The sequence below is a fragment of the Thamnophis sirtalis genome, unplaced genomic scaffold, assembly GCF_051295495.1.
Source record: "Thamnophis sirtalis isolate CommonGarterSnake01/CBP01778 unplaced genomic scaffold, rThaSir2_p1.2 scaffold_15, whole genome shotgun sequence".
Taxonomy (NCBI): domain Eukaryota; kingdom Metazoa; phylum Chordata; class Lepidosauria; order Squamata; family Natricidae; genus Thamnophis; species Thamnophis sirtalis.
In genome coordinates this window covers 17465247-17491072 of record NW_028261395.1, presented here as the reverse complement: position 1 = coordinate 17491072, position 25826 = coordinate 17465247, and the positions used below count along the sequence as shown (strand labels likewise).

At 41.2% G+C, this 25826-nt stretch overlaps 1 protein-coding gene across 1 annotated transcript in view; it reads left to right on the top strand.

The window, feature by feature from the left end:
• Window positions 1–25826, top strand: part of SH2D4B (SH2 domain containing 4B) — a 100030-nt gene that overhangs the window by 46785 nt on the left and 27419 nt on the right. The window contains exons 4-6 of the mRNA XM_014065029.2: window positions 6175–6322; window positions 21583–21793; window positions 24033–24160. Of these exons, the coding sequence (XP_013920504.1) occupies window positions 6175–6322; window positions 21583–21793; window positions 24033–24160 (487 nt within the window). The remainder of the gene's footprint in view (window positions 1–6174; window positions 6323–21582; window positions 21794–24032; window positions 24161–25826) is intronic.

Here is a 25826-nt window from a genome sequence, read left to right as displayed (position 1 = left end):
TTTCTTTCTTTTTTTTCTTTAAACTCCTTTGTTTTAATATATTTTAGACTGTGTTTGTTAAAAAGCTATACCGTGTACGGGCTCTGGGAAGTCGGGCGGGGGAAGGGTGGTGGGGTCTTAGGGGGGAGGGGGGAGGGGGGAAATATAGTATGTGTTAGATTCTAAAGTAACATGATTGCATTTGTATACTGTGGCTCTTTAATTTTAGTGTAAAAATAGGACAAGCTGAATATATTGATAGACAGTAGAAATACACCGAAGGGAGGAGTAGAGGGAAAGAAGAAAGAGGGGTAGAGAGGGTGGGAGAGAGGATTGGAGGGAGGAGGAGAAGGAAGGGAGGGAATGTATTGGGAGAGAGGAGTGATAGAAGGGGAGGGGAAGTAGGGAAGTAGAGGGGAATGTTGGAAGGAAGAACGAAAGTTGGAGGGGGGTGAAAGAGGGTGTATGGTGGGTCAAGGTGGTATATTGGGTTTGTATTTTGGGGGGTATTGTTGACAAGAGGGAGGGCTGTGTTTATTGTTCAGTTATATGCCCCGGTTATGCACAGTATACATGTGACTGTACGAAATGAAATGGAAATAAAACATATTTACACACACACACACAAAAGAAGAGACTGGACAGGCATTTGTCTGAAATGGTATGGTCTTCTGTTCAAGCAGGGGTTTGGAGTAGAAAACCTACCTTCCAACTGTTAGTCTATATTCTATGGAACAAATACAAATTGTTTTATGCTTACACTGCCTTGTTTCAACACTGGAATTTAAGATCAAGATGGCGTGCTTTGAACTGGAAATATTTTGAACATGAACAGTTTGCACAGTCCTAAGGCTGGCTGCGTCCTGCCCCATGTGCTTTTAAGAGTAAAGAAAGGAACAGAATAAAGATGCCTGCAGCTCTCTTTCCACCAAGAATGATGTCATTCCTGGGCTCTGCAGCTGTCTGCAGGTGGGAGGTTATATTTGGAAGGCAAATTTCTGGGCTGTTCTCCAAGTGCAAGGAAGATCTTCATCCATAATTCTTCAGACTGAGTTTATCTTTCATAATATTGCTGGGTCTTCATTTATAATCCAGGGGGAAAAAAGCTATCAAGAGCTTGGAGTATTCAAAAAAGAAGAGGCAAAAAACCCTCCCTTAAAAACAGAAACGCTGCAGAGATCTATTAATCATGGCAGTCTTTATGCACCAAACTCTCTGGATTTTTTTTTAAAGCTCCCAAGTTCCCAGCTAGTATAAATAGCTATGCTTACCTTTTTCAGTGATAGCAACCCCATTGCAGCTTAAAGAAATGTAAGCTTATACCATTTTTCACATGCTTGGCAAAGCCTCTTGATTTCTGGCCAACAGTAAGCAACCTGCCCTGATTCCCAATGTTGCATCCCCTTGCGTATGATAAATGTTTGTAATTAGCAAATTGCTACCCTTCCTACTGCTCATGTTTGAAATGTCAATGGACAAAAAGCATTTTGAAGGTCGTCAGCTCCAGGTTGCTCTGAGCAGGTTATCTTTCTGAAACCCAAGACACCTGTCCTTGTTTATTTACACTTGAAAGAACACTTCCGTACTCTCTCCTCCTTGCTAACAAGAAATGCCAATATTCCTTAACTACTCGTTCCTTTAAAAATAGCTTTGGCCTCTGAACCATCAAGCCTGGCTGGTATCTTAAAGGTCATGGAGACCTGCTGGAGAGCCTTCTGAAAGATAGTAAATCTTCAGAGACTTCATGCTCCTACTACACATATTTGCCAAAGTGCAGTGTAGCAAGCTCTCATAAAGAGAATCCATGGATCGAAGTGATTTCCCCAATCTCATGAGAAGCTTCTGAATCTGCATCAGGTCTATTGATTTGCTTCTAGGTAACTGATTAGTAGAGAGCTTTATGAACAAAAATGTGAAGAGTTGACGTATATTCTTGATATCATACTTAGCCAAGATAAATAGAAGAGATTATTTGTAGCTCAGGTTTTAACTGTGGGGTCCTTAGTGCTCTCTGAGCTTGGGGTTTTTTTTGGCAGACATTTCATTACCAATGTAGGGAACATCATCAGTGCTAGTAACCCTATTCCCAGCACTGCTGATGTTCCCTACTTTGGTAATGAAACACTGGCAAAAAAATAAACTAAGCTCAGAGAGCATCAAGGATCCTACAGCCAAGATAAAGCTAAACCAAGTAAGGGATTTGTTGCTTCATACAGTACACACTTTGTGGCATTTCAATTTTATTCAACAGGACTTCTTTTTAAGTCCATTTAGGATAGGTTTATTATTTTTTTTTGTTAAAGGCAGGTTTTTGGCACAATGTTGAATATCAATATTTCTGAGGTTCAGCCATTCTCTTTCTGTTTTGCCTTTTTTCATATATTTATCATACAAGCAAACAAGAACTTTTGGCATATCTAGCATTTTAAGCCTATGCTCCTTCATCAGGTCCTGAAATCTTGGAATTAAACAAAGTGTTTTAAAACCAAATTCTACTCCAAACCTTTGCTTCGGCTTACCAAAGTTAGGGATGATAGAATTAGAATATGATAACTGCCTTGAAGATTGAAATATTGGAATGAAGATAGGATCCAAATACAGGACACAAATGTTTTCAAAACCAATTTCCGCTGCAACATCCATAGCCATTCTCTTTTTTTAAACTTTTTTTAATGCAAACATAACATCCTTGGAACAAATTTCACTTCTTTTACTAATTGTGTTTCTTTTATCTGTACATATATATGTGTATGTGTATGTGTATGTGTATGTGTATGTATATTTATATGTATATGTGTGTGTGTGTGTGTATGTATGTATAAACACACACACACACATTTTATTTCATATTTCTTTTCTCTCCATTCTATATATAATAACTATTATATACATTTAAATCATCTGATATCCATTTCTTACTGTTAATTTGCTACAGTCTATTTTATATTTCTATCTTTCATTCATTTTCTGGTTTTGTAATTATTTTTTGATTTGTTGATCTTTCTTCTTTTCTTTTTTGCTTTCCTACCTTTTTCTCTTTTTCCTCTAGCCAATTGTACCATAATTCCCATACTAAGTAATATGTAATGGTAATATGTTCCTTGTTGTTGATTGCATTTCCAACACATAGGTGAACACTCTGGGAACATTTTCGCAATTCTCGCTGGTGGGAGATGCCATCTGTATAACATCTTATATATGTTTTCTCTGTATGCTGTTGCCATCATTAATTTATAATTTGTTTCCCAATTTTTTCCCATCTGCCAATTCTATAGTATACCCAAAATTTGTCGCCCATGTTATCATTATTTCTTCCACAATTTATTCTTCCATTTGGAATCTTAATAAATAATGATATATCTTTTTAATCAATTTTTCTTCAGTTCCCTGTAGAATTTTATCTAACTCTTGTGGCTCCTTATAGAATCCATCTCTTTTTCTGTCTTTTTTATATCTCACCTGTATTTGTAGATATGGCCATCAGTCTATATCTATTCCCTCACCTTTCAATTCTCGCCTTGTTTTTAACCTCTCTTGATTGTCTAATATGTCTTTGTATCTTATTATTTTATTTATGTCCAATACATTCGGGTAGATCAATGCTTCCATAGTGGATAGCCAAATTGGGTTTTTGTTACAATGTTTTCTTTTAATTTTTGACCAAATTTGAAGTAGGTCATTTCTAATTTGATGTCTTTGGAAGTAGCTGTGGGTTTTGTCCTTCCTATCCTAAATAAAGGCGTGCCAACCCAATTCTAAATTATGCCCTTCTAATGTTATATTCTCCTATTGTTAAGGTTAATCCAATCCCTTATCCAGGTGAGAGCTACTGCTTGATAGTAGAGCTCCCAATCCAGGAGTCCAAAACCTCCTTTTTCTCTACTGTTCTGTAGGAGTTTTAATTTAATTCGTGGTTTTTTCCCCTAACCAGATGAATCGTGCTATTAATTTATTTAAATCTGTGAAAAAGTTTTTTCCTGGGCTTATTGGCACCACTTGAAATAGGAACAAAATTTTGGGTAAGACATTCATTTTAACGCAATTCTTCCCATTAATGATATTTGCAGTTTCCTCCAATTCTCCAATTCCTTTTTAATTTTCTGAATTATTTTCTCATAATTATCTTCCTTAATTGTTGAACATTTCCTTGTTTGCCAAATTCCTAGATATTTTACCCTTTTTACTATCTGCATTCCCATAATTTCCTTTAATTCTTGCTCTTCTACATTACCAAATTCTTCTATATTTTGGATTAATTTAGTTCCTGTTTCTAATGGCTCCTCTAATATGAATACCATGTCATATGCGAATGCCTGTGTGTTTTGTATTCCTCCTTTTTTATTTTTAGTCCCTTTATTTCCTGATTGTTTCTAATTTCTATTAATAGAACCTCCAGTGTTTATATAAATAATAAGGGTGAGAGTGGACATTCTTGTCTCACTCCCTTCCAAATTTTAAATTCTTCTATGGTGTCCCCATTTATTATTACTTTTGCTGTCTGAGCCGAATATATTGTTTCTATCATTTTTATAAAATTATCTTCAAATTTCATATTTTTAAACTGCGTAATGATGAACTGCCAATTTAGATTGTCAAATGCCTTTTGAGTGTCTAAAAAGACCAATGATGCCTGTTTCCCTGGGTTCTCTTCATAATAGTCTATTGTGTTCATAATTACTCTCATATTATTCTTTAGCTGACCCATAGCCATTCTCAAGGAATCTCAAGGAATCTCAAGGAACATAATTGGCATCCATCTTACCTGTTCTGCCTTTTGAAAAGTATACAAATGCTCCACATGAGTAGAGAGAGTGAGTGGTGACTTTGTTTCTTGGTTACTGGAATCATTATAACTCGACAAATGTAGGATAAACATGTTTCCTTTTGATGCCTAAAGTCTCCAGAGAAAATCAGTATCTGTGGTGTCCCACTCACTCACATACATGTAACTATGGTTTAGTGGGTTTATTATTTCCCACCAACTCCCTTCACTAAAAACCTAGAACTGTCTCAAATAAATCCAGCCAAAAGCAGACCGATGAAGACTGACAGAGCAATGGCCAATGAGTCCACAAGGCACTTGAAAGTTTCCCAAATAAGATAAACCTACTAGGCAAAATTAAACCCACAATACAAGAGGATTCACAAGGCGAGAATAGTCCAGAGTTTACAAGGCATGATCCAAGTCGAGGCATGGTGTTAATCCAAAGCAAGACAGGGTTCACAACAACCAGGAAACACACAGCTAGGAAATAAACAGGTTGTTCCCAGCATGGCCTCCATCACTCTGCTGTATAAATAGTCAGATTCTGGTATAGAAGGGCGAGGCTGCCTCCTTGCAAATAGTCAGGCTGACCTTCTCTGCTCCTGCCTTTTCTCTGCCCTATGTGCTCTTGGATCAATGCAGAAGGCAGTTCCTCTTCCTCATCACTGACTGGCTGCAGCTGCAGCTGTGCTTCAGCCAAATCCCTCTCAGCTGGCTGCTCAGGGCCACTGACCAACTCCCCTCCTGACATGCACAGAACTGGTTCATCGTCCTCCAAGCTGACATGTGGAGAGATATCTGGGGAAGTGTCCGGGGGAGTCATCACAGTATCATGGCCTAGTATGACCATGCTTATTCAATTCAAATTCAGTTCATTGTGTATATTTGCCTTTCCAAAGTCCCAAATTGTCACTTAAATAGCACAGGTTGATTGGTGGTGGATCACAGTACAGTGCCTAGGACTCCTGACAAGAAAATTCTTTGAGAACAGCATTGCAAAAAGAGGAATTGTCAGGATTCCCATCCCACCAGCTGTGCTTTGCTTTACTGGCATCCTGCCAAAAACCAGGGGGACCGGGGGGGGGGAGGAAGAATACTGGGAAGGGGTGTGTGCGACAGGAACCAGAAATGCCAAACAAATGGCTGAATGATCCAAAGATACAGGCATGGGAAAGCATGCAAATGTTCACCAAAGAGGTGCCAAAAGTAGAACTCTTACCAAAACAACTAATTTAAGCTTCATTGGACATTAGCATGATGTTGTGGGTGGTGGAGGGAAGGCCTGGAAGAATGAGGAAAATTAGTCAGTTTACACAGAAACTTTCAGATCCAACTTTTCTTATGCTTTAACTACAAACACGCTGGGACAGGTCTGACAGGAATCTTTTTCTCCCCCTTTCTCAAATTTCTTGTTCTCCTCTTATTTTTAGAGAAGAGAAGAAGAAGAGAGGCAAAGAGGAGAGGAGCAAATTCGAAATCAGGAGGAACTCAGAGCTCAGGAGCTATACAGGAGTCTCAAGGAGGCCCACCAATGCAGCAAATACAGTGAGAAAGAAGACCATGAATGGAAAGAACAGTGTGAGTAAACCTTTGGAGGATTTCAAATGAGGCCAAGATCTTATGCAGCCTGAACAAATTCTACATGATGTATGAATTGAGTCTTCCTTGAAGGAAAACTCACAGGTCTAAGGACTTTTCTCCACTTTTATGAGTTGAAGTGCTCTTAAACTTGTTTGGTCTCTGTCCTTGTGTAGGCACAAAATAATACCAGCATGACCTTTTCTGTACCCATTCTGTCCCTCTTATCTTCAAACCTTGAAGTCCCTTAACTTTTTCCCAAGATAATAAGTGACAAAACTTAACAATTTCCACTGTGTTAGAAAAAGGCAGGAAATATTATTTTAGCCCTGCTCCAGTTACAAATGACTTAAACCTATCTCAATCCCAGATATTTCTATAGGCTTGGCATTTTGGTGGGAGGAAAGGGGGGGGAATGGAGTGATCTCTGTTCTGAACCTCCCCCGCCCCAGCCTGCAAATAAACCAGAACACAGGCTTGGCTGTTTGCCACTATTTAATTACTGAGATAACAAATCCTTTGGCTGAGGGCCCAGACAACTCACATTCAATAGAATAGCTTGGCAGCAACCCAGATAGTTCAAATGAAGCAACGCAGATAATCCAAACGAACAGACATGGCTAGAATACAGACAGATTTTCTTCACTACTAATTTGAATGGTTGTTTCCTGCAAATGTACCCTCCCAACACCTCACTTATAAACTCTCTTGGGAGGGGCCCATCCACAACCACCTGTGTGTAATTATCTTCTATGAGTCTGCCTACGGAGTTGCTGCTTCCGTTTCTCAGCCCTTCTCAATCTGGCATCAGGGATAAACTGCCTTTGATCCTTCCCACTGTTCCATGCCTCAGGTGCCTCCTGGTGGCCAACCAACCTCTCTGATCCCTGTTCTGAGTCTGAATCATGCCCAAGGTCCTCCACATCGTCCAGAGCAGACTCATATGGTTCCTGGCTATTCAAGTCCATCAGCAGCTCAACTGGATCCTGCTGGGCCACAACAGATCTCTATATGAAGTTTCTGTTTCTCTGCAATGATGTAGTGTGGGAGGGGTTTGGCTAGCATTGGTTTAAGTAGCTGGTCTTAAGTGAGAAGCTTCAGTTCTTGCCTAGATCTCTTGTTATCACAAACCTTCCAATAAAAGCTCCTTTTGGAAGCACTCCAGTTTCCAGAGTCCTGCTTTCTTGGGAAGATTGGAGAGGCAAGACCTGACATTAGGCAAGAACTGCAAAGTGGTCAACCTAGAGAGGTAACAGCCCTACTGTGGGGACCGTGCACACCATGTCTGCTCAGGGCAGTGATCACAAAGAGGCTGAAGACTGGGGGAGAACCCCCCCCCCAAATCTCAATTGAGGCCCTCAATGTCTGGGTTGAGGAGAACATTGCCTCAAGCACTGCTGCCAAGCTGAGGTGGCCCATCGGTGTTGGGAAGATGGAAGGTTGGGTTGGCAGAACCAAAGATGTTACCCTCACCCATGGGAGCCAATGATCTGGTTGAAAGCAGGATATGGGGACTTTTACAACAATGATGAATTGGAAGGAGCCCCAGCCCAACCAACTCTTGAGGGAAGCCATGACCCACATGAGGAAGGCCATCCACGGCTTGAGGATCCAGGATGCCCAGGCTTGTACTGCAAGCCAGTTAGCAATAGCAATAGCAGTAGACTTATATACCGCTTCATAGGCCTTTCAGGCCTCTCTAAGCGGTTTACAGAGAGTCAGCATATTGCCCCCAACAATCTGGGTCCTCATTTTACCCACCTCGGAAGGATGGAAGGCTGAGTCAACCCTGAGCCGGTGAGATTTGAACCGCTGACCTGCTGATCTAGCAGTAGCCTGCAGTGCTGCATTTAACCACTGCGCCACCTTGGCTCTTAGGAGTACAAAAGGGGACTAGCAATGAACAAATGGGATCCCCAACCGCAGGGGCAATGGCTGAAACCACGGGGGCTACTGATGAACTCATTTCCACCATGGAACATCCGCTCAGGAGACAACTCAATGCAAAGCAAGGCTTGCGACTCGATGAGAGGAGGCTTCCACCATCAGAATAGAAGGCATCCCCACTTGGCATCAAATTCGATAGCAATCCCCAGCAACTAGGTTTTTTTCTCACACATGTACTGATTTACATGCAGGAGTATGGGATCTCCCTACAGAAGGCGCCAAAGTCAGGGTTGTCACCTTGACTCTAGGAGGATCAGCTGCACATTGGATGGTGAGCCTCCATAATGCAGATGCACCAGAGCTCCACAACTTCAATTGTTTCAAGACAGCCCTGAGACAGAGATTTGACCTCCTAGCTGATCGCAAGGTTAGAGACCACATAAGGCACATTAAACAGGGACGCCGTCCAGTCACCGAGTACATCGAAGAGTTTCATGATCCGACTTGCCACATAGATTGGCCAGAGGAAATGCTCATGAGTTGGTTCAAATATGGCTTAAACGATGACCTGTACAATGCCTTCTTTGATTGTGGAGCCCCAATCTGCCTGCACAGCTGGTGAGTTGAGGAAGTGGAAATCAACCAAGCTCGAAACCAGTACCAAGAAAATCACTCCTGGAACAGATTCCCAGCAGAAGGGAGAAGGAAGGAAACCAAACCACGCTCTGCCCTGCCGCACTCAGCCACCTGCTTCCATTGAAGGAAGGTCATTGTGCAACAAGTGCCATGTGAGAATGTCCACCCAAAAGGGAAAGAAGCAGGTCAAAGCCACCACTGTGTTCCAAATATATCTCCCTAAAGACCCATGCAGTCTTTGAGTTCCCACCAGAACCAATTACAGTGTGAGGAACTCTGACCCCTCTGGTGAAGGAACCCAGTCACTTGGAGAGCGACTATGAAGACCCTTTAGTGAGTGAGGTTTTCTGGCTTCCGTTGGGCCCGGTAGGTCTGTTTTTCGCCCTCCCCAGGCTCCTAGAAAGCCTCTGGAGCCTGGGGAGGGCAAAATATGGCCCAACACACACAAACCAGAAGTTCAGGAACAAGCTTCCGGTTTGCATGTTGGGCAGATTTTTGCCCTCCGGAGACTTCAGGGAAGCCTCTGGAGGGTGAAAAACAGCTGAAAATCAAGACCAAAAATCACCTGGCCAGTGCACGAATGCGCACTGAAGCTGATAGGGCAATGCTTTATGTGCCCTCAGAAATGGCTCCACATGCCATCTGTGGCAAGCATGTCATAGGTTCGCCATCATGGCCCTACCCTTAATGAAAGACATGCTGTCTCCTGGCAAAGGGGAGACTTTTTTTTCTAAACTAGACTTGTGGGATGCTTATTACCAGATCTGGATCTGAGAAGGGGATGAGTGGAAAACAGTGTTTAATTGTCTGCTAGGATGTTTTCAGTTCAAGGTTTTGCCATTCAGACTCCAAGGGGCTGCCGCTGTTTTCATGCAGCTAATTAATGAGTTCCTGCACAAGCACTTGTATAAGGGAGTTTTGGTTTATCTTGATGATAGATTGATTGATACTGAAACTAAGACTCAACATGTTAAATTGGTGCGGGAGGTTTTGAAGAAATTAAGGGCAGCTAAGTTGTTTCCCAAACTCTCCAAATGGGATTTTCACCAAGATAAGATAAATTACCCAGGGTACAGACTCTCTCCCCAGGAGATGGAAATGGACCCCACAAAAGTCAGAGCAGTCCTCAAGTTGGAAACACCCCTTATTTGCAAACAATTGGAGAGCTTCCCAGGGTTCACTAACTTTTATAGGCAGTTTATCCCCTCTTTTGCCCAAATAGCATTGGCGATTACAAATCTCTTAAAAACAAAGGGAGTAGATAAACCAAAATCTAGCCAACCACTGAATTGGACTATGGACTGCCAAGTAGCATTTGAAAAACTGAGAAAACTGAACCTGTATTAAAACACCCAGACTTAGAGAAACCATTTGTAATCCAGGCCGATGCCAATGATGTGGCAGTCGGTGCTGTTTTACTCCAAGAGAACCTTATAAAGTTGGGGACAAAGTTTACCTTTCTATCAAGTTTTTAAAATCTTTGCAGCAGTATAAAAAGTTGGGTCCTAAATATATTGGGCCTTTCCCCATACTTTGTATTATTAACCCTATCATGGTAGAATTACAACTCCCTAAGTCATTACAGCATTCCACCCCATTCTTCATTGTAGCTTTCCATTGTAACCTGAAGTCACCTCTGATCTTTTTCCAGCTACTACCTCTGTTCCGTCCTCTATTATGGTAGAAGGTTAACAACATTTTGAGGTTCGGGAAATTCTTGACTCTAGGAAATTCTACAGGAGCACTCAGTACCTGGTGACTTGGAAACACCCAGTTTATTGCATGCCAACACCCTCTACAAGAATCTGAAGTATTAAAAGTCAAAGCAAATTGATGGTAGATAAGAGTCAACAGAATACAAGGTAGGCTAGAGTTAGATCTATTGTGGGCGCAAAGGGACTTGAGAAAGATTATTTGACCCTCCCTCAGGCTCAGCCTGGTCATCACCTACATGAACATTTTCATCCACCACATGTAGAAACTACCAAAACTGCTGTACATACCTTCCAGCTGTAGATGTGCATATCTACATCCAGATACATCTACTTCTTCCTCAGAGACTGCATTCCCAATGACCAGTGAAATCAGAAAAGGCTCTGATTTCATCTACTGACTATGCTATTTCTCCTAGAACAGGGATCCCCAATCCCTGGTCCGTGGACTAGTACTGGGCCGCGACATGCCAGCAAGTGGCCTGCACGCACAAACAAGTGAAGCCCCATCCGTGGGATGCAGGCAGGATATTAAGCCATGCCCCCTCTGATCCTCCGAAAAAGCTCTCCCCAAAAGGATTGGGGGTTGCTGTCCTAGAACACAGTGTAATAAAGCAAGAAGGTGCATCCCTTCCCCAGAAACTGAGAGGAATAACAAATGATGAGAGATCTATAAGAGGAGAACCTGCACTCTGAATTTAAAAGATGGCAGTTGAGTTGTGTGTTCTAATTTCATGGCTCTCTTCCTCTCACTTCTGCTTCATATTTCGTCCATTAGCAGAGTTCTCTGCAAATGGATGATCTAAAGATACATCTGAATTCAGGCTGATGCCTTCCTGGATGACTGAAAATTTAGTCTGACATCTCTGGAGGGTGCAAGTTTGGTAAAAGACCATTTTAGATTATTTTTTCATACAAGGATTTTTCGTACAACTGGTATTTAAAACATCTATTTCAAAGAGCAGTTTGAGCTTAATTTATCCACTGAGTGGATAAATTAACTGTGTGTGTGTGTGTGTGTGTGTGTGTATGTATGTATGTGTTTGTGTGTATGGGTATGTGTCTCTCTTTATCTATCTATCTATCTATCTATCTATCTATCTATCTATCTATCTATCTATCTATCATCTATATATCATCCACCTACCTACCTACCTACCTACCTACCTACCTACCTACCTACCTACCTACCTACCTACCTAATCTCTCTTTCACACACACACACAAAAACACAGAGACGTGGGATTTCTCTGTTGGGATTGAGTTTAGCAGTGGAAGCATGAGTGTAATTTTATAAATAAATGCATATCATTAAGAAATATTTATAATTATGCAACTAAATGCTGTTAGTCTAAATTCTAATTCCCCTCCCTTTTAATGATTTTTAGAAGGGACCTGTCCCTGCCCAAAAGCCAGGCTGGCATGGGACTGAACAGGGTCTAATGTTATTAGATATATTGGATATATTTTAGGATTCATCTCCCCCTTAACTTTTTAAAAAATTGTTGATACTACCTTGGTGCAACATAGGGTAGTACAAGGGCTACATAACTGAAGGTTGGTGTGTGTGTGTGTGTGTGTGTGTGTGTGTGTGTGTGTGAGAGAGAGAGAGAGAGAGAGAGAGAGAGAGAGGATACGATCGGTCAATCGATCGATTGATAGGTAGATTATACAGATTATAGAGATAGAAGGATAAAGAGAGAGATGACCACAGCTTTTTATTTGACTGGTTTTTTATCTGGAGTGGAGGAAAAATGTCAAATTCCAATTTTAATGTGGATTTATACACTTTATGCTTCTGAAAGCTGTGGACAAACCAGAATAAGCTTCTCAAATGCTGCTGGTAGGCTCCTGGATTGTATGACCTCATTTGAAAACAGAGAAATAGAAAATGGTCAGGTTGAGGAAGTCTGAAAGCAAGATTCATTTTTCAAAATATGCCAGTTTATATTAGTGGAGAGTGTTCACACAAATGTTTAGATTGCAAAAAAATAATGTGAACTACTTCTCTCTCTCTCTCTCTCTCTCTCTCTCTCTCTCTCTCTCTCTCTCTCTCTCTCTCTCTCTCTCTACCTACCTACCTACCTACCTACCTACCTACCTACCCATCTATCTCTGTCTTTCTATGTGTCTGTCATCTCCCTGCCATCCATCCATCCATCCATCCATCCATCCATCCATCCATCCATCCATCCATATATCAACTATCTAACCACTCACCCACCCATATCCATCCATATATTGATGTTGATCAGTGCTAAGAGCAATGAGTTAATAAACAGTGAAACTATATACAGATCTCTCATGTCTCTCTCATCTCTCATCTCTCTCACACACACTATGTCAACTCTCTGTGTTGACATTCCACATATACTGTCAGTAGAGCCGAATCTCAGATTACAGTAGCTGGTTTGAGATGTGTGTATCTATTGGGTAAAGTGATTTATGACACAGACTGAGGGGAGGAAAGGAACAGGGGCAAAGTTCAGAAGCAGATAAACAAAGCAAAAGAAATGGCTGCAAATAAATCTTGCCTAATGAATAATGCCTAATGAAGCTGTTAATAAATCACTAGTTTCTGTACTGAAACATTGGCTCTTATTATGAGTTAGTTACAACATCGTTGGGAAACTTTACACCCCCCACCTCACTATCTCTATCATTTCTCTCTGTCTATCATATCTCTCTTCTCTCTTCTCTCTTCTCTCTTCTCTCTTCTCTCTTCTCTCTTCTCTCTTCTCTCTTCTCTCTTCTCTCTTCTCTCTTCTCTCTTCTCTCTTCTCTCTTCTCTCTTCTCTCTTCTCTCTTCTCTCTTCTCTCTTCTCTCTTTTCTCTCTTCTCTCTTCTCTCTTCTCTCTTCTCTCCTCTCTCCCTCCCTCCCTCTCTCTCTCTATGTCTCTGTCTGTCTGTCTGTCTGTCTCTCTCTCTCACACACACAAACACACACCTATCTCTACAGAAAAGAGTCTAGAGAAAAGAGAGAAAAGCTTGTTACATTTTTAAAAAGCTTTGAGAAATCCCAGTATCACTTTTATCTGATTTATATGAAAATATGCTTGTTGAATCATTCAGGGTGGGGTTCCCTAACTGGATGCCTACAAGAGATGTTGGACTCTAATTGCCATAATTCCTATTCCATCACTTTTGGAGAGATGCAGATTGATAAAAGGTATCTAGGAGTGGGCATCCAGGTTGATGGAGCATCCAGGAGAAAATTTCCAGGTTGATGAAAGGTATCCATAAGATGGTATCTGGGTTAATGAGGGGCTTTCAGGTGGTTTCCAGATTGATGAAGGCTATCAGGTTGATGAAGAATATCTAGGAAAAGGTTTCCAGGTTGATGAAGGATACCCAAAACCTGGAATCTAAATTGTTGATAAAGGCTATCCAGGTGGATGAAGGATATCCAAAAGCTGGAATCCAGGTTGATGAAGGATTTTCAAGAGAGGTTATCCATATTGATGAAATTGTGTCTTGCTTTTGGCATAATTCTTGCCCACACCTACTTTAGTTAGCATCTCTGGACAATGTCTGATCCAAGTTTATGCCTTCACACAACCCAAGAGATGATCCCTGATTCTTCCTATGTCCTTCCTCTTCCCCTTCAGTCTACAGCAATGCTAACCTGGCTTTTCTCAGCCAAACTTGGCAGCCAAAAAGATGCAGAGATGTTAGTGTGGACCTTAATTTGCTACTTTGTGCTGTCAGTAGAAGCCCAATTTATCCATGAGGGGCAGAGCTGGCCCCATCAGGTTTTTCAGTTTTCAAGTCAGTTGCTCTGCTCAGCACTGCCAGGGGTCAGAAGGGGTGGTGTTGGACTGAGTGCAGCTGCTGTGAGCAGTGAATGTTGCAGGGATATTGATGGTGCAACTAATTTAGTTAGTGGATAGAATTTCTAAATGAATGAGGATTCATCTCGTCCCAATGCTACTGACTGCCAAGTCAATAGGCGAAGCGTTACTAATTTTGGTGTTCTGCTTAATTCACTGCTGTGGTTCTTTTTTTTGCTGAGCCAAACAAGTAATAACATTGCTTACTTCTAGGTAATTGAGATAAACCCTTTAATCCTCTTTTTTTTTTAAAAAAACCCCAACTTTTTAAAATGCAGAAACAAGCTCTCTTCTGACTTTCCATCTGAGAACTCCAACTTATTTCAAAATAAGGTGGAGTTCAAAATAAGATCTATCTGGTCCATTACATGGACAGTGGCCCAGTCAGTTACCTTGGCTTTCTCCAAGCGGGTGTGATAACTCTGGTGGCCTTTTTCTTCTTGCTTAACTTAGGATCTAAACTACAGGGAAATTGCATTCTGTGAATGCAATGAAAATTCAATTTAGCTGTCACAACTAATAACCACAGAAAAAGCTGCCTTCCATGAATTAATCTACCCCCCCCCCTTTAAAAAAAAGCAAATGAAATTTGAATGTTTGAGAAGGGAGAAAATGTTTCCTCTTTCCCTTGTCTGTTTATAAATATCTCTACTGCTGTTTCACCACAACCAATTTGCTTCTTCTAAACAATTATGCAGACAAATAGAAATAAAATTCTTATCATCTTTATATTGTCTTCAAAAGTTCTTTCTGCGGCAGCAACCTTTTCCCCCCAGGAGTTCAAAGTCACCTGCGTAGTGTCTTCTTCTCTCCTATGGGGCAAGTAGAAAATGGATGGAAACTAATCAAGGAAAGAACCAATCTAGAACTAAGGAGAACAATTAATCAGTGGAATGACTTGCCTGCAGACATTGTGGGTGCTCCATCAAGGAGAGATTGGAAAACCATTTGTCTGGGATGGAGTGAGTCATGCTTGAGCAGGAGATTGGGCTAGAAGACCTCAAGAGTCCCTTCCATCTCTGTTATTCTGTTTAAAATAATTAGCTCAAAGTTTTCTAGTGAGCTTCTGTAGCTAAGGAGGGATATCCTCAATGCAGTTGATATTTTTAATTCCAACTTACTTATCAGTGAGGTGATACTGATGCTGGGATCACAAAAGGCCAAAGCTTGCATTTAGGCAATGTGTTCTGAACATGGAAGGCCAAAATAGGCCTCTTTTTTTGTAAAATTAAAGCCAGCTCACCTCTTAATTGCAATCAGTTCCTAAACAGATACTTTGGTTTATTAATTCAGGTGCTGGATTGGAAGACTGTCTCTCAAGTCAGACTACCTCATAAGTTTTTGTGAGAAATTAGGAGTTTGGCACATTGTGTACTCATCTTGAACTGTAAAAAAATGAAGTTAGGAGATGATGATGGGACTTCCTGTGGTGACGTCACTGTGCTTGGAGCTGAGGAACGGGAGTTCTCCTAACCTCTAACTCTAACTTTTTCATTTGGGCTCATTTTTTAGCACTGTGGATCCTGAAGGGACCAGCAGATTAAGGGGGAAACTCTGAAGACACTGGGGTGATAAGGCAAATCCAACATCGGGTAGGAGAAACCCACTAAACGGACGAGGATCTATCCTGCCACTTGGTCAGGACCGGAACAATGGCAACTGCATAAGAAGGAAGCAGAGAGAGAAAGCAGTTGAAATTGAAACATCTGTTACTATTATTGACAACCCAAAGAAGAAGAGGACAATGTGAAATTGGCAGAGAGGGTGAGCTGGAAAGAAAGACACTCTGGGAAGCAGACTGTTTTTGCAGTTTAGATTTTTGCCGAAAAGTAGTGAGAGCATAGACACTGAGTTGGAATTGACAGCCTGAATAACTTGAAGGAAAGTGACCACAGTGAGAACGAAAACCCGGCATGGACAACAGGAGTAGGACGTATTAACTGCTGAGAAGTCTTGGAAAGCACAGAAGGATTGTTCAACAGTCGGGTTGGTTGTTGACTTTTTTCTTCTTGCTCTTCCTTCTACTGTTTTATTTTTCACAAAGAATAGTTGAACTTACCCACCCCCCTTTGTTTTCCTTTGCCGCTGGACTTGTTGTATTAACTGATTGACACTAACAGTGATACTGAGGAGAGGGTGACACCTAGTGGATTATAAATTTGAACCAGGAAGTCTGATGCAAGAAAACCAACGGTGACATAAGCTGATATATATACATAGAGAGAAACTAGTTACTAGAATTGACTACCTGTATAACTGATTCAATTGAGAGACATCTATTTGTATAAGATAACAGTGTGATATATAACCAGTGACGTGCGGTGAGGTTTATGGTTGGTGAGGCACTGACACAAGGGTTTCAAATTTTTTTAGACTTGTGGACTTCAACTCCCAGAATTCCACAGCCAGGCATGCTCAGTTCCGATTTAAAGCGACAGCATTTGTTTTTCTCCTTTGCGAAAAAGTTTTACTTCATTCTTTTTCTTCTCCCTCTCCCTCCTTCCTCCCTCTCTCCCTTCCTCCCCCCTCAAACAGACACACGCACACAGAGAAGTTGGATCCCTCTCTCTCTCACTCACTCACTCACTCTCAAACAAACACAAACACAGAAGTTGGATTGGATATATTTTCCAATGGCTTGAAAGCAGCTCCTCTGCCATAACACCCCTCCCATTCCCCTGCTGCCTTCTGATCTGAGCCTTTGATTGCAGGTGGAGCCACATTGCCTTTTCAAACTTGTAATCAGTGAAGCTGGGCTTATATACTTTTATCCATCTCTCTCTCTCTCTCCATCTCTCTCTCCATCTCTCTCTGTGTGTGTGTGTGTGTGTGTGTGTGTGTGTGTGTGTGTGTGTTTGAAAAGGCAACATGGCTCTGCATGCAATCAAACCTTTTGAATTCCTCCCCCTCGCTCCAACCCACATGTACCTTTTCCAGCTGTTTCAGAGAGGATTTCAACTCTGCTCTTGCCTGCCATCATGAAAAGAAGAAAAATGTAAAAGGAAAAAGGCATGAGCTGAGGCCAGGCTGAGCTAGTTGCTGCCAGAGCCTCTAAAAAGCCTCTAAAAAAAACGCCCTCTACAGGAGGCAGGAGAACGACGTGTCTCATCTACGTCAGGAATTTTTCAGCTCTTAACCCTTGCTTAGCTCTGCTTGAGTGATCATAAAGTCAGACTAGATGAGGTACCTCGTTTTCCTGCTGCCTCCTGTAGAGGGCACTTTTTAAGAGGCTTTTTTAAACAGTTAAGCACTAAGCAGAGTCATCCATGGTGATTCTGGCAGCAATTAGCTCAACCTTTTGCCTTTTACATTTTTTTCTTTTCATGATGACAGTGGTGAGGCTCTGCTTCCCCTGCCTCCCCTGCCTACATGTCCCTATATATAACTCTATGGTATATAATAATTAAGGATCAAAAACAGAATAGAATAATACATAGGAATGTTTAGATATTGAAATGTGATATTAAGGAAGGCTAATTATTGTTAAATATTGAGTTATATAATTATTGATACCACTGATATTGCTGATAAAGTAGAAGTAAAGTAGAATTTATATGCAATTGTGGTCAAGGATAAATAGGGGGATAAAAATGGCAACTTCAGTAAAGTTAGTGAAAAAAACTACACCCAATATGATTTCGGCAATACCCCCCCTCCTCGAATCAAAGATCAATTGAGAGTGCATTGGGGCTGGAGAAAGGTGGAATGATGGCAGGAACAACAGGACCAGCACCAACAATACAGAGTATGCAATTGATGCTCCAGATGATACAAGAGACATTGATGAAAAGCCAAGAAGTGATGGCTACAAATCATGAAGAGACAAGGAGGAATCATGAAGAGATGAAAAATGAAATGGGAGAATTGAAAAAAAATATCAAAAATGTGGATGACAAAATTGAAAGGATACAGAATGCCTTAGTACTCAACGAACAGAAAACCCAGAACATCGAAACAAAAATAGAAAAAACAGATCAGAAGATGGAAAAAATGGAATTGGAATATAGACAAGTTAATAAAGAATTAGAGTTATCAATAATCTGACTTGAAAATGAAAGAGCTGCATTCTATCTAAGATTCCAAAACATACCGGAAGAGAAGGAGGAAGACCTGAAAGGAAAAATGACCGTCAGCATCTGGTTAGAATTAGATAAGGGTGAATGATATTCCAGGAGGATTGGAGTTGGAGTTTGCTTGTGGCTACATAGGGGTTTCTAGGTTGATTCATCTTTTCACTCCACCCCCATGTTCTGCCATGTCTTCTCCTACAGCTATATAGAATTAGATTGACTTTTAATAACTCTGGTTACTCCTTATTCCTTTTCTATTTCCTAGCTATGTGTCTTTGCTTCCCATGAGATCAATGAACAGCGTCATTTTTGACTCTCCAACATTTCTATGGAGTACAGGGAAGCACTGCAGTTGGAAACTCAGGGGAGGCTAAAACATTCCTTCTTCATCTGGAATCTCATTTGTGCTCACTGGAAATGTTCACATAAAAGTGTATATATGAGAGAGGAGGTGGAGGAGGAGGAGGAGAAGGAGGAGAAGAAGGAGGAGGAGGAGGAAAAGGAGGAGGAGGAGGAGGAGGAGGAAGAGGAGGAGAGAAGAAAGCAAAGGAAAGGAGAGCAAGAGGGAATTATAATCTGCTTGTAAGACTCATATCTCAATGGGACTCACTGGGTAATTTTGATCCAGTCAGTTCTTCTCCATCCAATCCATTTCTCAGAGCTGAGTAAGAAGAATGAGAAAAGACATCCAAGAAGGTTGCTTTGAGCTCTCAGATGAAAGATGGGGCTATCATTGTGAAGGCTCATCAAGTCAGACACAATCATTTCAGACGTAATCAATATTAGCCATGATCTGCTTAAGTTTTCATTGGCAACCTCATATTTTTTCAAGAGTCAGGTTTTGCTTTATGGCTGAAGACAATCATACCATGCAATATTTGCAGCTAAATACAGTTTGAATCCAAATTATTTGTTGTAAGTGCAACTCAGTCCCAATTAGCTACAGACCAAGGACTATTAACAAGCAAGCAGCTGGAGGAAATGATAAAAAAGGAAATGCTTATTAAAGGACCTCTTTATGATATGTTTCACTGTGACTCGCAGCTCTTCAAAACAGTAAATGGAACCCTAACATATGAACATTTTCTAATCTGTCCCAAATGATGCCGTTTTTCTCAAATTCAGCCCCAAGAGCAGGAATTCATTGATGTCTTTATATTAAAAAATGCTGTTGGATATCACATCAAAGCAGTTCATAAAATTTGCTGTTAAACGAAACTAGAGCAATAAAATGTTTATGCGCTTTTTTAATGCAGTGCTTCATTTTGGACATGGAGAACCAAAAATGAAGGAGAAAGAATTTATCCAATTTTTATTTTCTAAACATTTAGAGAAGTTTAGGATGAGTGTCTTAAAGGTGCTTTTGCAAGAGGCAACTGAACTTTCTGTTTTTTCTTTGAAGACATTTTGCTTCTCATCCAAGAAGCTTCTTCAGCTCTCTTGATGAGAAGTGAAACGCGAGAAGCTCTCTTCTTGGATGAAAAGTGAAACATCTCCAAAGAAAAATTAAAAAGTCCAGTTGCCTCTTGAACATGCACCTTTGGGACAACCATGACCTGAATGACTGAGGGTCTCCACAGACATAGATTGAGTAATAGTTCTGCCAAGAAAAACATTTGAACTCACAATTCCACATCAGATATTATAGTGGGGGCAGCATCCAGACTGCCTGTAGAAAGATCTTGGATAAAGGTGATTCAACCTGAAAGAAGAGATCTAAGTTTATTAAAAAAAAGATATCACTCGTGAAAGAAAGAAAGAAAGAAAGAAAGAAAGAAAGAGAGAAGGTTGGAAGGAGGGAGGAAGAAAGAAAGAAAAATAGAACATTTCTGCAAAGCATTGTCATTTTTATTTTTATTTTGCAATTGGTGGTTTCATTGATTAACTTCCCTTTACAATCCCAGATTATAAACCATCAACTCTGTGGGGAGGTCTTTGCAATAGAGCTCGAAATTAGCTATTTTTGAACAAATCCAAGATTGTTGGCCTTTGTGCATTGAGACTGAATCTTTAGCCCCATTTGGAGAGGCTTCAACTCCATCTTACTTGATGCCTGACTCAGTGGCTTTTTGAGTTTGATCTTACTTTGGGGAAACATTATTTCCTGGACAAATTTTAATATGGCAGCTCAGCATATAGAAAAATAAAAATGAAGTTTCAAGTCATATTATTGCAATTTTATTGGTGACTGTATACCACAGATTTCTTCATAGCATCCAGGATGCTTTTGATTTCCCAATCCTACTTAGCAAGGCCAGTGATTATTGCTACCAAATGAGGTTCTGCAATATTTATTGATTCATTTATATCCCACTATTATTTTTACAAATAACTCAAGGCAATGGATGCATCCAAAACCTCTTCCTCCTTCTATTTCCCCCATAACAACAAAACTGTAAGGTGGGTTGGACTGAGAGAGAATGAGTGGCTCAGGGTCACGCAGTTGGCTTTCATGCCTAAGACAGCTCCACTTGAGGTTGTGAGGTTGATCTTTCTTCCTCAGCTTCTTTCTGGATCCTGAGGGTTGAGCATCTACCTTCCAGAGCACAGGTGGGTAATGTCATGGCATAAGAGTATGTGTGAATGACCTTGGAAGATGGGGGGGGGGGGAGAGACACTGCCTATGGGACGATCAGATAAGGGGGAGAAGAACCCAAAGATGCCCAACAGACAGAGAAAAACCCTCAGTCAACTCAGATCCCTGACACCGCCCTAACTCATCAGGCTACAAAAAGAGATGGTGATAGGTTTATACTTTTAGACTTGTAAAATTCTGTTAATGCAACCTTAAGTAAAATTGAATTAGCTCATCCACACTGTTTTTTTTGTCTGGTCTACTTGGGAAGGCTGACATGTGACTTCACCTTGTTCAGAAAGCTCCAGAAATCCAGACTTACTGCCTGATTGCCATTCTCCACCTGGGCATCGTCTCCACTATGTGAAGGTGTTTTAGATGTTTTTTTTCCACCCTGAAGGCCAAGACATCTGTCATCTCATGGTTGTCTGGCCTGTAACTTCTCTTCCTCTTGCATCCCAAGGTTCTTCTCACAGACCATTACAGTAGATAATGCAAGGGAGACATTTATGATTCTTTCTTTCTTTCCTTCCTATTGGCCTGCCTGCAGTACGTCGTTCCAAGGCGGCAGATGAAGAAAGGAGCCACAAGGCTCGCCAAGCTCGTGATGAGTATCAGAGGCACTCCTTACGGGCCATCCGTAAAGGAAAAGTGGCTGATCTAAGCAGCATGTTCCAGGCAGCTGGTTTGAATATCGAACAAGAAACCAAACTGGCCAATTCTTGCACCATCCCATCCTTGAATGTGGTGACACCAATCAGGTTGGTTTGTATTCTGATAAAGGAAAGTTGAATTTAGAATTGATTTCCCTATTGTATTCAAAATGGTTGTATGGAATGGTTTTCCAATAAAAGGGGATTTCGGCTGAATAGTAGGAGAACTGCTGAGAAAGTAAGAGCTCAAAAGCTGAACAATTGGGAAGATCCTCTTTACTGACTGTTTTCAATTGGGGCTGGATAGTCAAAATCAGGAACAGATACATGGAGTGAAGGGTTAAAAAATGGAATATCACCATACTCCATGATTGTGATCCTCATAGCTATAGGAGATCCCCAACTAAACCTACTCCAGGAATGGAGAATTGGAGTCCATTCAGTCACTAAGTCATGTCCGGCTCTTTGTGACCCCATGGACCATACCACACCTGGTTCTCCACTGTTTACTGGAGTTTGCCCAAATTCATGTTCATTGCATTGATTTACAGAGTTATAGACAATGAAGACCTGGTGCTGGATAACCAGTAGTGTGGATAGTGAAGGACAGAACAGGACAGAGCTGGAAGGGACTTTGGAGGTCTTCTAGTTCAGCAGGAGAACCTATACCTGTGATGGCTAACCCTTTTGTCCTTGTGTGCCGAAATTGCGTGCCCACACTCATAATACAATGTGCGCATGATATCCCCATGCCCCCCCCCATGCGCATGCACACACAACCCCCTGTGCTCCAACCCCCACACATGCACACATGACCCCTTCACAGCCTGTTTTGGGCTTAGTAAGCTTCTCTGAAGCCTCCTGAGACAAAAAATGGAGCACCGAGGTACCACCCCCCACAGCCTGTTTTGGGTCTAGCAGGCCTCCCTGATACCTCCTGGGGTAAAAAATGGGGCATGGGGGGAATGCCCTCCCCTGCATGCCCCCTGATGCATACACATGCGTCTCCCACATGTGCAGGAGAGACCCAAAAATCAGCTGGCTGCTGGGAGGTGCGCGGTGGAACTGAGCTGGGGGCGACGGATCGCATATCTGCAGAGAGGGCTCTGCATGTCATAGGTTTGCCATCATGGAGCTATACCATTTCAGACAAGTGACAGTCCAATCTCTTCTTAAAATCCTCCAGGGATGCAGCACCCACGATTTCTGAAGGCAAGCTGTTCCACTGATCAATTGTCTTCCCGGTTAGGAAACATTTCCTTAATTCCAGGTTGCGTCTCTCCTTGATCAGTTTCCATCCATTGTTTTTTGTCCTGCCTTCTGGTGCTTTGGGCAATAATTTGACCCCCTCTCCTTTGAGGCAGCCCCTTAAGTACTGGAATACTGCTGTTATGTCACCCCTAATTCTTCTTTTCTTTAGACTAGCCAGACTCAAATTGTGCAGCCGTTCTTCATATGTTTGAATCCATAGTTGTTCTTCTCTGAATTTTTTCCAAAGGAGGATAAAAGAAGCCAATGGGGGAAATATCACCAAGAAGTCTTCTCTTGCCTGTCATATTCATCACCTCTCTTTCACATTCCTACTTTATTTAAAGGAGATTATTTGCACCTCAGGGTTGAACAGTGGGGTCTTTGGTGCTCCCTGAGCTTTTAATTTTAAGGGTGGCGACAAACAAATATTTTCTAAGACATATTTTTACTGATTTTACTGGAGGGAGTGCTGGAGAGAGGGAGGAAAATGGAATGAAGGGAGGGTTGGCAGGAGAAAGACAGCAAGGAAGGAAGGAGGAAGGAAGGAGAGAGAAAAAGAGAAAGCTCTAATATATTTTATGAAGTGTAAGCTGCCCCAGAATCATTGACTGAGATGGGCAATCATAAAAATTGAACAAACAAATAAATACAAGATGCAGAATTGTTACCCACTGCTCTTTGAAAGAGTTTTCCCTTCAGATGCTGTTGCTTTTTATTATTTTCATTACCCCCATCTGGCAAGACCTCCTTGTCACTATCAATCTATTCTTCAACCACCTCCTTACCAGGACTTTAATAGGTGCCAGTCAGCCCTCATGTTTCAAAAGCCTCGGGATGAGAAGAATAGTGAAATTGACTTATTCAAAATGCTGAAAAGGCTTTCTCCAGGTGACCTTGCCTCTCCTGGCTTGCATTGGGTCTAGATTTAATACCCAATTATGGCTTCACTTTACTTACAGAAGGTGGAAAATATTATCGTCACCTTCTGTGAACAGAACGACAAGTCCCTCTTATTTTGTAACTACAATGCGGTTTCTTCCTAATGCAGCTCCTCTCTGCATGGCCTTAACCTCTATTTCTTTTTAATTTAACACAGCAAAGCATGGGAATGGCCCCAGAGGCCTTTGTCCAGAGAAGTCATCATTCAGTGGTTCAAAGAGGAACAGATTCCACGGCGGGCTGGCTTGGAAAGAAACTCCAACACTATTGCTCCTTGGTTCCATGGTAAAAAAATAATCTTTATTAACATTTTGAAGTTTGAAGGTCCTTCACCCATCTGTTCTCTGGGTGATGGTGAATTTCTAGACATGCTTTTTCTCTGGAAGGTTGATGGCTTTGAAATGTGTCCAGCATACGTTTATAAGCAGAACTGGCTTTTTGTATTTTCTTTTTAAAAAGATAATATGAAGCTGATATATCTCCAAAGGATATACCTCAGCTTCACACGCACAATATTTATTAGCTGGAGTAACCTAGTAGCTAATGGTGACCAACATGGGGACCTAGAGATGAAGAAGGTTGAGAGTTCAATCATAGGCATGGCAAATGTTTCTCTGTCAGGGTGTCAAGAGAAAATATTTGCTGTGAACTCTGTGTAGGCATCAGGAAGGGCATCCAGCCAGAAAATGCTCAACTCCATTCAATTGTCCGGACTCCACCTTGATAAAAGGGATTACAGTTTTTATGAACTTTGCAAAAAGTGTCCAAATAACTTTATTCTCCAAGTGGTTTACAGCAGTGGTGGGATTCCAATTTTTTTTACTACCGATTCAGTGGGAGTGGCATGGCTGGTGTGGCATGGTGGGTGTGGCAGGGGAAGGGTACTGTAAAATCTCCATTCCCACCACACTCCAGGGAAAGGTTACTGCAAAATCCCAATTTCCTCCCAATCAGCTAGGACCCGAAAGCCAGAGAATAGATGGGGTGGGTCCAGTCAGAGGTGGTATTTACCGGTTCTTTGAACTACTCAAAATTTTTTGCTACCGGTTGTACGGAACTGGTCAGAACCTGCTGCATGCCACCTCTGGTTTACAGTATGAAACAATAAACTACAGTTTATAAATTCAGTAGCATATGTTGTCCAAGATAAAAATTGGCAACTAGATAATCAGAAACATATATTCATAGTGGCATAGAATGCTCAAATATATTTTTCTGAAAAGAGACAAAGGGGTTCATAATACTTTGAAAAAAACAAACACAACTCTGACCCTTTCAGGTATTTAAACACTCTTAAAAGCTTTTTCTAAGTAACATCTCTGTTCATAATTTGCATCTCACCAGAGCAGAACTAGAGAATTTGTGGTGGCTATTTTTAATACCAGGCACTTAAAAATAAATGACTTAGAGCAAATGTAATTGCATAGAAGTGAGGGGGGTGTAGGAAAGAGCGGGAGGAAGGGAAGGATCTTGGAGAGGAATAAACCACACCTAATCAAAATTATAATGTGTAAAAAGAGGAGGATATTCTGAACTAGTACTACTCTCAGAAAATCTCTTTTCTGATAGACATCACTCTCTGGAACAGAGAATTTAAAGCTTAATCTGCAGAGTTAGAAGGAAAGTGATCTTTCAGCATATCAAGCTACCTGAAAAATGTTTTCAATATTATTTCAGTAAGAGTAACAGAGTTGGCAGGGACCTTGGAGGTCATCTAATTCAACCCCCTGCTCACTCAGAAGACCTACTGGTATACTATTTCTGACAAGTGGCTGTCCAGTTTCTTCTTAAAAACCTCCAGTGATGGAGCACCAACAACTTCCGAAGGCAAGCCTTCCACTGGTTGATTTTCCTCACTGTTAGGAAGTTTCTCCTTAGTTCTGGGTTGCTTTTCTCCTTGATTAGTTTCCATCTGTTGCTTCTTTTCCTGTCTTTAGGTGCTTTGGTAAAT